Below are 11499 nucleotides of genomic sequence, written 5' to 3' on the forward strand. Positions count from 1 at the left end.
AGAGAGAGGGCGAGAGAGAGCGAGTGAGAGAGAGAGACCACCCGAGCAGCGTGCATTCCGGGAGGGGAGAGCTGTCGTTGTGTCAGCTTCATGCCATGTCTCCCTTCCTCCAACATTGTCCCTAACCTTAACCTTAACCCTAACCCTAACCTTAAAGGAACAGACCACTCTTTTTTGATTTTCACATATTTGCAGTATTTCCAAGCATTATTCATGAATGTGCATATCATTTTTGTCTATGTGTTTGCATTGTTCCGTTTAACAGTATAGCCAAATTAGGCATAGTAATGCAAGTCTATGGTACAAAATAAAACAGCATCAAATGTACTTATAAACCATTTTAAAATTAATATAAAATTCACCACAGTGTAAAACGGAAATTTAATTCTGTCCAGTGATGACTTTTGGCTTGATGCTAAAGATACCAGTTACTTCCAGTGATTATGCTAAGCTATGCTAGTAATTCTGATCCAATAAATCTAAGTACTGGAAACACTGAGAAGAAAATGATATGCACATTCATGAATAATGCTGGGAAATACTGTAAATATGTGAAAATCAAAAAAGGGTGGTCTGTTCCTTTAACCCTAAACTTAACCGTAAATCACTTGTTTGAAATGTTTGATTACCTTCGTTTTCCAGTTAGCCTTCACTCACGCTTGATTGCTGACGTCCGTCCGCATTAGTCTTCCCCACGGAACCAAACTACCCCAATTGTCAGTTCCCCCTTTCGTCACCTAACCACGAGAAACGAGACTATTCGTAATGTCACCACGAGGCTTGAAGTTGATTTTTTCTGTTTTTCTCGTAAAGACTTCACGGATGGCCCGAGTTACGGTTGTAATGGCTGTGGTCATACTAGAGTAGTTCTAAGGCACTAAAGCTTTTTCATTGAATGGTGAGGTGTTGCATTGGTGAACCGGTGCACAGTATTATGAGGCTATGTTCTTAAATCCCTCATATACATGCAATAAGAAGTGTGGGAGTGCAACTGAAATGTACTCCATGTGACATTAGGCCCTACATATTTCTACCACCAGTATCCAGGCTTACCCTGTATTGCCACGGGTGTTTAGAGGTCTGTAGTGGAGGTGGTGGGTTCGTCTGGAGATATTTAAACACTGGACTGATGCAACACTAACTCCGGGACCATCCCATGGTGATGCAATGTCCACCAAAGCAGAAGGCCTGTCAAATAACTTGCACTGTGCAGTTAGGCCCTGACAGATTGATACACACTGATCAGACACACACATTTTAGTAAGTTTTGAGGCCAAAGACAAGTTTAGGGTGAGGCTCGTAAAACGAACCTTGATTGGATTGGAAAAGTTAAGCACAATGTACAGTAGAGTGGTTCAAACTGATACAGTGGCGTATGGTGACAAATATGGCGTTAAGTTTAGGAGAAATGAAAGAAAATGTGAGTGACTGCTCACTGAAGCATCAATATCTAACTCAGAATGATGTTATAGCCTAATGGTCTTTCTAGTCCTGCTTCTGTCACTCAGTAGAAGGATTGTCTCCAGCAAGCAAGACAGTGTACCAGATGAGCAAGGCAATATAAATCTTTCTTGTCAAGATGTGCCATGAATAAGCACCTTATTGTGGTGTATTCTTAAGTGTTAAAAACATATGCTATAGTACTGTTATTCTATCTGACCTTAGCCTATTCATCAGTTGAATGCTTCTAGACACAAAGTACGTTATCCCACTGTTTGTAGCCTGTACCTGAGTCCTGAGTGGAGGGGGCAGTATTCAGAGAATAGGGGGTGGGATACCACTGACATGGTAATGGTCAAGACTCCATATCATACTTGTGATCCTTGGTAATGTCACATCAATGTTGTTAGTTGAATGAATTCAGCAAAGACTGAATAGGTCCATCAACAGGCCTGTCTGAATGAAGAGATTAAAAATGTATGCTGTTCCAGAAGCATTAACGAGGCTATATAAAAGGGGTAAGGACATGTTGCAAACAGCTGTATTTGAGCATTGGTTCATAAACCTGTGTGTCTGTGTGTGCGTGTGCGTGTGCGTGTGTGCGTGTGCGTGTGCGTGTGCGTGTGCGTGTGTGTGTGTGTGTGTGTGTGTGTGTATGGCTTTGAATAGGAAACCAATCGGCCCATTATGTAATTTTTGTATGTTGCGGCAGTTAGTCAAGCTAACATGTTACCAAATGTAAATACTCTGTGAACTTGATTCCTCAGACAAAGTCCAAGGGGAGGTGAGAGGACATGGTTTACACTGTACAGTGTTGTGGATGAACATTTAGAACTTCAATAAAACATTGACTGGGATTGCCAGGTTAATTGGTGAGACTTTCCGGTCGTCTGTCTTTGTGTGGTATGTGTATTTTCTCCTAGGCTTTCTCATGGATCTCTAGCACAGTGTTTCCCAACCTTTTTTGGCTTGCGTACCCCACTAAGCCTTTTTTTGTAGCCTACCATGAGTACCCCCTAAACAATGCTATCTATGTCAATTGTTTTTTCCACATACCCCCTAAGGTGTGCTGACGTACCCCTGGTGGTACACGTACCCCTGGTTGGTAAACACTGCTCTGGCACACTGTGCTTGTGCATGTATTAAATCATTGTGTTGACAATAGCTCGTCAAAGTGTGTTGAACAGTCCACCATGAACATACAGTATAAACATATTCACCTGCTGCGGTGATGCCTTTTCGTGATACACTGTATAGTGATCAGCTGCAGTTTAGGTTTGGAAAAGAGGGGCTCCTGAAGTTATGGTGCCTGCTGAAATGGGCTTGTTTTGGGCCTCTCTCCCCTTTCACCGGAGCAAGTTGAGGAGGTGCTAACCATTCATAGTGACTCAGGATCGGTTCTTGTCCAACCGAACATTCTTCAGGGAGAAAAGAGCTCCTGGGAAAGAACTGGCAGAGGCCACCTCGGGGGTTGCCAAGGAGAGAGTGGCTATCGTGAAGCAGTTGTCATGGCGAGATTTGTTTGGACCCCCCCCCCCCCCCCCCCCCATCCACACTACCCTGCGCTCTGCAACCTCACTTCCTGACTGGTAGAAAATCATTAGAGTTGTACACCTCCTCTCTTGACAATGAACCACTGAGTGGAGGGTTTGTCATCAACAGTCGCCGGTTTAATCCTTAAATTATTTTCACCTAACTTTTGATGGGATTAGCGTACACTTCCGCGTGGGATGACCAGAGAATTTGTAACACAGACAGGGTTGGCGCCTAACTGGTGAATATGGATGGCCAAACAAAACAAAATGGTAGAAAGACCCATCTTGGAATGTCAACAGTTTCATCTTGTCTCTCAGCATAGTTTATTGTTGGATGGTACCATAATATTCCCATAATGATACCATGATATCTAGTTAATACCATAATATCAACTGTTAGGTCTGCATAGCTGTAGTATTTTACGAAACGTATAGATGTTGGGATGAGAAGAGAGAAAAAAGGCGGGCATGACTCATGGCCAGCCCAACATCATGAAATTAATCACTAACGGATGTTGCCAGAACCTCAAAGTAATCTACTGCAGTATTTATGTTGGCAAGGTATCGAAAATTTAGTACTGGCTCTTGAACTGTATGAACCTGTTTGACTGTCCTGCCCCCCTTACCCCGTGGGTTGAGGGAGAGCATCCAATATCTGGCACACTGAAACAGTTCACATGTTTTGAACCTCATGCCCTCACTGGCGTCAGGGAAGTGGGTCGCAGAATTAAGGCCATTTTTAATCTTTTATTTTGTTGTGCTCTGTAAAATATTGCACGATATGGAAACATCTGCCATCAGGTTATCCATTACAAGAATGAATTTAGTAATCTTTGTTATGTTTTATTTAGATTTAGAAAAGTGATATGGCTAACGTATTTACTGTACAACTGATGCATACATTTTCTTAAGACAAGGCCTTTGTTATATTGTTGGAACAGATGTTGGATGTTGGAAGATGTTGGAACATCTGGCTGCATTACTAGACTGTATATTACATCGGGGCATTATTATCGCATGCTTTTAATCAAGAAGATCATGTCAATATCAACCACAACATTGTAAAAAAAGAAGGGGGGAGGCTGTTCAGTGGGGCAAAGGGGCAGGTGACCTTAAAGGTGCACTGTGTAATATGTTTAATAGTTTATTTCCAGAATTAATGCGGCACATTCACAAATGTTACATTTTTCATGAATACCTACTACCACCATCAAATTCTAAGTGGGCTAAAAGTGGGACTGGGAAAACTGCACTTTTCCTACATGAAAAGGAGGATCTTCTCCATTGTCCGCCATTTTGAGTTTCCAAAATAGACATTTTTAGCTGCACAACTCACTGTACATCCTACTGGTAAATATCAGTTTATTATTTAGTAATACTGAAGAAGGCACAGGCCGAAACGCGTTTGTGCAATAAAAAACACTGCTATGCAAGGTGTGGCCTCCTTCTTGAAACATTGAATTTAACATTTGGGCCAGCACCCTCAGAGATTAAATAATTAAGAGAGACGCCTGCTCCAAGAAGAAAATTATTGAATAAATATTAGGACTGTAACGATATTGTATCGAACCGAGAAATCGTGATACACAGAGTCACGATACTGTATCGCGATACCTGGAGGCAGTATCGTGATACGCCCTTTAAACTTTTGTTATCCATCTGTGCAGAAAACTACCACATGATATGAAGTGATAGTGCATCCAAACTTCACATCATCAACATTATTATATTTAAACTTTTTACAATTATTCGTAGCCTCTTGTAAGCTATTCAGCCTACAAACCATCATAGTTTTATTAATAATTTATTTTACAACATTGACTTAATGTGAAATCATGTGGTGTATCGAACCGTAGGTCAAAAACCAAATCGTGAGTTGACTGTATCGTTACAGCCCTAATAAATATGCATGAAAAGCTCAAATCTGGCAATAGGCAGCACAGTTTCGATGAGCAGCATAATTGTAATACATATTCTGGCCACCATCCTACACAGTGCACCTTTAATGCAAAAATAATATTTGCCTTCAGCATCACTATTATAACCCACATACTGTATAACCAAATGCAAAAAAAACAAAGATCCTTGTTCGTTGTTATTATGAAATGGTCACCCATTAGCCTACTGGATGAGATTTGAATGGTAGTTTTGAAAGTAAATTTGGGGAAAGTTACTTGTGGATGCATTTGTGAATTTGAAAGACAATTTTGCTTCCTTCTATGGAGAACTAAATCATATTTTAAGGGGGTTGTGTGTCGGTAAAAATAGGTCAGACGTGCCCCATATACTGTACGCTGACCCGTACAAATGTAGTCAACTTGTCTAGGTCAGCTGTTCCCAAACATTTTAATGACACGTTGACTGTATAGCATAAGCGCAGCCCCCTTTAGTGCTCACAGCTGTGCCAGTATGGTTAAGGGTCTTCCTGTTGTAGTCCTTAGATCATTGATTAAACACAGTGCTCTGGTACAGTCTATTGGGCTATAGGTTAAGTAGGCGGGGTTATATTTACACTCGTCAGACCGTGTACTGCATGTGAAACACTATAGGCACTCACATGTCATTATATATATGAAACCAGTTCATACATTACACCAATACATTTTTTATTTTTGATAGTCTGTATTTATTACAAATATATACAGTATAGAGACAGAAAAAAGACAGACTTTATCCTGGATCAATCATTGGAAGCAGGTACTTTGCACTGAACACAAAAAAACAAAGCAATCGTACACATTTACTTCATACACAAATTAAATGTAATTGGGAAACAACAAAATAGCCACAAGTATTTCTGTTGTGTATTGGATGTTTGCTGCTTTGATACATAAAGGTCGTTTAAACCACACTCTTATGTATTGTATGTTTGTGGTATGTTTGGACTGGGGAGATCATGCTGAAAATGTAAATGCACTGAGCAACTTGTATTTGAAAGCATATTTGTCACAGTTTATTTGAATTAGATACTCTTGTTTTCTATTTGTAAAGCTCTATTATTAAATGAGTTGAGCAAACTCATTTATCACAAATCTGTTTATAAGTTGATTACCACCGCCTGTGCCATAAGGAAAATCAATATGAGAGAGAGTGTTTCTCTGCCCCTTGTGTGGAGAGCTTTAGTTACAACCTTACTCTCACAAAAATGGTAACGACCATGTCTTAATCGGTTAAGACTGTCTGTAAGTTAAGACTGTCTGTATTGTTATGATGTAGTTGCTACACAAACTACGTATGTAGTTGCTATGATGTAGTTGCATTTTTTTGGCAAGGAGAGAAAAAGCCCGTTGATAGGCCCACCTGCATGAAGAACATGCTGTTTTTGTTTGTTTCAGCTTTGGTTTGTTTCATCAAATTAAATAATGTAGAATTGGTTTGTGTCTTTACCTGAAATGTGAAATAGTCTGTTCCCACCAAGTCCAACATTGATCTTAGGGTCAGGTGTTGTTGATTAGCCTACTGCTATAGATTTACTCAACATAACAGTGAACGCAATCACACAATGTCTTGAAAGGCTTCATTTATCAGCTCGGAATCTGATCTACAATGTGTGAGCCGACCAGCCAACATGCTGATTTGAACTGTCCTTTTGAGTTGTAACTTGTTCTTATAGAAAACCATCAAGTCGTCCAACTCTACCATTCTAGATCAACTCACCTCTCCACTTCATGTGGCCACTCCACGCTTGCTGCACAGACACATAAACAAGCAATCATTATCATGACCTTCGGGAGCAACAAAAGAATTTTGTATCTTGAATGGAGCAAAAGACCTGAATTCAAAATACTTCGTACAGTAGTTGGCCATCACACCCACTAAAGCTGACATGATCAAATGATCCAAAAGGGTCAATTCTCTGGTGTCACCACCTCAGAGTATCTTCACACTTTCGAATGTAAACACCGGCTCAACACACACTGTTCAGCTGAGCAGCACGAGACAAACTAAAGCTGTGATCACAGGGTATTTTAAGCCGTGGGGGTGAACCACAGCGGAGAAATGAGCGGTATCAGGGGACCTTGTTAGTGCGGGCTCATGCAGCGGCCTGGTGGTTGGTAATACCTCTGAAACGTGCACATGCAGCTCAGTTCCACTCCTCCTGCGTACCCCCAGCATCTCCTGGGCCTCTCCTCTAAACGTCTATCCTTACAATCCACTCACGCTTCAGACATGCTGCCTGATCTCTTGGCCTTCCGACGGGCAGCCATACAAAAGGACTACAGAGAGTGTGATTATGAGGTCTCAGTCAGGGTAATTAGAGGCTCCTGAAAGACAGCGTAAACTGTGATTCTGGACTAAGCACTGGGGCCATATTATTAGTAAAGTGATTCTTGATTTTAATAAACACTGTTATTTTAAAATGTTAAATAAGTGTTGATGTACTTTAGCATAATTTGATATTTAGACCTAGGTATCCTTTAATGGGCCTTTTATTACATCAACTTTGTAATCGTCTCAAAAATGAAATGTAATCCTGCATTCAAGGTCTACTCTCAACATCTTGATCTAGACATACTTATAAAGCTCCAAAAGTATAATAATAATAATAATAATAATAATAATAATAATAATAATAGATGCAATACATGGACATCCTTTCTCTTAAATGAGTCAGTCACCCCATGAGATGAAACAGCACAGGCTCATCTGATAATCTTCCAAAAAATATTCTTAATAATTCAATATTATAGCCTACTTCTGGAGATTGTACAGATGGAGGGGATAGATGTGATGCACTATGGTATGTGTTTATGTATGTTTTGGGTAATGGAATTAATATGTAGGCCTATCATTATATGCCCCTATATGAATTCATGCAATGACACCAACAAGAATTTTCATGCTGGCAAAACAATTATATTCTATTCTAATAAGATAAATAGTAATAAACCAATGTAACATCAGAGTAATAATGGGCTATTAATTATTATGCATCATCGATGTGCAACTAACTGCTTATGAATACGTTAAGTTGAGATTTGCTTGCAATGCTGTGCACAAAAAAAAACACAAGTGGCCAAGTTGATATGCAGGTGCATGTGGAGGGGCAACGGGTGAAGTCCTCCATGTGCACTGCAGAGCGCGCGTCAGCCATGCCCCCGCCTAGTCACTTCCTGCTCGCACGAGTAATATAGATGCGCAAGACTCACGGAATGTCAAATGGAACAATGTAACGGACCGGAGTGTGAGCCTTAACTGGAGGTTACTTATTAATCTATGTCCAAGCCGTACCCCTACATAAGGGTTAGAACCGGCGATTGGAGATCAGGACCCAAGCGAGCATGAAATTGGGAAGGTTATGATTGGTTCGCACGGAAGGATTCTGCAGTAGCCGTGCCTTCTTCATCTCCTCGTATTTCAACAATTTCTAAGGTAGGCTACAGGAGATGCCCGTCTTCATACCTGATACATCACCCGGCACCTTCTTGTTATATGTATGTAATGCAACTGTTCGCAACTGCCCATAGGCTGCTTCCAATATTTTCTAACAAGCCGCATGTCAAGTTGCAGAAAATGTCAAATGCAGATAAATGAGCTATGGAATTCGTCTCTTGTTGGGCTGCGGGGTGCCCGGTCCCTGTGCCAGTCAACAAAAAAGGCTCCTTTCGTTGGCTCCTCTGTTTCCCTTTATTTGTTCATTTAAAATTTCCACTGAAACCAGTTTTTGCTCAATCGGCGTTCCCAAGTGTGTCGTTTGGTTATGGATTTGTCATACATATAGTTTTACCCGTGCTGTTCTATTCATTGTAAAAAACGAACTGTTGTTACGGGTTTACCCGAACTATCCATTTGTAGGGCAAATTTACGTCGCCCACTGCTGAGTATATGATCTGACTACCAAGTAGGGCGATTGTTGCACAGTGGAGGTAATGAACAAATTGACGCTGAACCGTATCCTTTGCGGATGTCTTTACAATTAGCCTATGTAGAAAATCACTGCGAATGTTTCTCATTGCGGGAGCGGATATGGGCTATATTTAAAATCATATAGGAAGCCGTCAAGGTGAATACTGTGCGATTTATAGATAGCCTACGTCTTTAAACACCGCGCTGGAGAGGAAAATGTTGCGCGAGTGCGCACAAAACTTTTGGACTTACGCAGTCAGCGCATCCATGTATTATATAGCCTTCATCAAATAAACAACCCTAATTGTGACAAGTCTAATTGTGACAACCGAAAATAGTGTAACCTATCAGCAGCCAGCAGTTTAGGCTGCAGAAGTTTGATTGGCTCGCTTGCTCGGTGACATGGATGTAATGCTAATCTTTCTGGAAAGATTTTCATAAGCCTTTTCGATTACATTGCATGTTCGGCTGGTGGAATAATTATATCTTTATCATTGCTTTTTTTGCAGGTAACGTGAATCAACGCGACGCTAACATAGGCTGTAACTTTATCCCTACCCCTTGGACCTAAAATACACCTCCAAAAAGTTACTTACCACGTGGTGTAAGGTGAGAAGCTTCCAACCCAGGACAAGACTGTCGAAGGCTGGTTCGAAAGAACAAGTGAAAACCCTCCAGGACAAGACAGAACGTAATAGGACATAAGTGTTTGTGTACGTCAGACCCGAACGTAAAAATCAGTGTACGTGTTTCAGCTCATTCGAAATACTGACAGTCTGACAACCAGATGCTATCCAAGCCAGCGGCAGTCTAGTTACTTCAGTTTCGCAACGGACAAAAACTACCCTTTTTGTTTTCGCTGAGGTAAATAATGCACTGTTGTTTTGCTCAGTTGAACTAGAAAAAAGCTTGTTGAATGGGGAATATCATTTGTATGCTACCTAAGTACAGGCAAGATCTCTCACGAGCCTGGAGCACGGGGATGCACCTGCCTTTCTTATCCGACCTTTAAAGCGCAACGCCTCTCCGGATCCCACGGAGCCGCCAGTTTACACCTACTTTGATGGGATAAGTAAACTTTTGTGAAGTCAAACCTCGAAAAGAGTTTTCCGGCCTAGGACCGATTTCTTTTCACATTAGAATATCACCAACATTCCGCATGGTACTTTGGTCGAAAGAACAAGACAAACTGTCCGAGATGTCCACCGGTGCGATAGAGATGAAGAAGGAAGCGGTGGCACCGGCGTATCACCAAACCAACGGGTCGGTGCACCCGGTCATTCTGTCCGACAACAATCAGGAGCTACAGCAGGAGGCAGGGGAGTATGAGCTCACGGAGGTCACCTCTTTCACTGACAAGGGTGACCAAGACATGGACCGGACAGAGAGTCTGGTCATTGACTGTCGGGCTAATGCCAAGGGACAGCGTGAGGAAGACGCTCTCTTAGAGAATGCCAGCCAAAGTAACGAGAGTGACGACACCAGCACGGACCAAAGCCCGGTGCCACCACCCCCGCTTAAAGAGACGTCCTTTTCCATTGGACTTCAGGTCGTCTTCCCATTCCTGCTGGCCGGGTTTGGAACAGTGGCGGCTGGAATGGTGTTGGACATTGTGCAGGTCAGTGTCCCAATTATAACCATATTTTGCAAAAAAATGAATGGAACTGTCCGGTCAAAGAGTTACAAACAATATTAATCACACACACACACACACACACACACACACACACACACACACACACACACACACACACACACACACACACACACACACACACACACTGAGGATGCTGAGGATGACACAACTCTCAACATTAGTTATGCTGTAAAGTGTGAACTTGTGAGTATGTGGATCTTTTCACAGTGTTGTGGTTACATTTTCCTGGACTCTATGTAGGTCTAAATGTCTTGAGTTGCATCATAGTTGCAACTGCCCCTGGCTGGTATTGCCTTGAAGATGGTCTGCTACTAGAAGCAGGGGGCTGTTTACATAACACTGCATCATAAACACGCTTGGCAGAGGTGATGGAGGTCATAGGACATACGTAGAGCAGGGGCATGTAATACAGTAGGTGTATGTATGTATAGCATGCTGGAAGTCACACGGTCACCCTAATACATGTGCCATGTCATGTGCCCAAGACCCATAAATACATTGCAGTGCATTAGATTAGTTATTTATTTCACATAGGCCTATTGTGTTTTTAAATAATGCAATTTCAGCACTTCAATTACATAGGCACTTCCTATTGGGAAACAGTGGAGAATGTCCCTTCAGACACAGCATGCTTTTTGCATCACGAGGAATAAAAACTTCTAACAACCCACAGGTGACGATGCCAAAATTCAGTAATTTCCACAACTTTATGTAGGCTTCTAGGTTCCATCATGATAAACATCCCTCTTATTTGTTTTGGTTTGTCATGAATGTGTAATAGCCTGGGGGGAAAAAAACATTTCAGCAGGCCCTAGCTTGAAACCTACCGTTGAATTAATACAACCGGAAAAGAAAAGCAGAGGCTTTCAGCTTCAATTCTGATGATTGTGGGTTGTTTTGAAGGCATCCTTTTTGGCGGAGTGCCATGCCGACATGGGAGACTGTCTGGCCCCTTGTGGAAGTGAGTTGGACTGGCTTGCACGTGTAGTGTAGTGTGCTCCTGGCCCTTGCCTGCACTGG

General features: G+C 41.7%; 1 protein-coding gene across 2 annotated transcripts in view; it reads left to right on the plus strand.

The window, feature by feature from the left end:
* The first annotated feature begins 8098 nt into the window (after positions 1-8098).
* The window catches only part of slc41a1 (solute carrier family 41 member 1), a 27653-nt gene continuing 24252 nt past the window's right edge, over positions 8099-11499 (plus strand). Inside the window, exons 1-2 of one of the 2 annotated variants that reach the window (XM_063215364.1) lie at positions 8099-8348; positions 9332-10440. In XM_063215364.1, the coding sequence (XP_063071434.1) occupies positions 9982-10440 (459 nt within the window). In that variant the 5' untranslated portion in view covers positions 8099-8348; positions 9332-9981. Of the gene's footprint in view, positions 8349-9187; positions 9231-9331; positions 10441-11499 lie in introns of those variants that run through there. The other variant, XM_063215365.1, reaches the window with a different exon arrangement.

This window comes from Engraulis encrasicolus, chromosome 14 (assembly GCF_034702125.1).
Source record: "Engraulis encrasicolus isolate BLACKSEA-1 chromosome 14, IST_EnEncr_1.0, whole genome shotgun sequence".
NCBI classification, from domain to species: domain Eukaryota; kingdom Metazoa; phylum Chordata; class Actinopteri; order Clupeiformes; family Engraulidae; genus Engraulis; species Engraulis encrasicolus.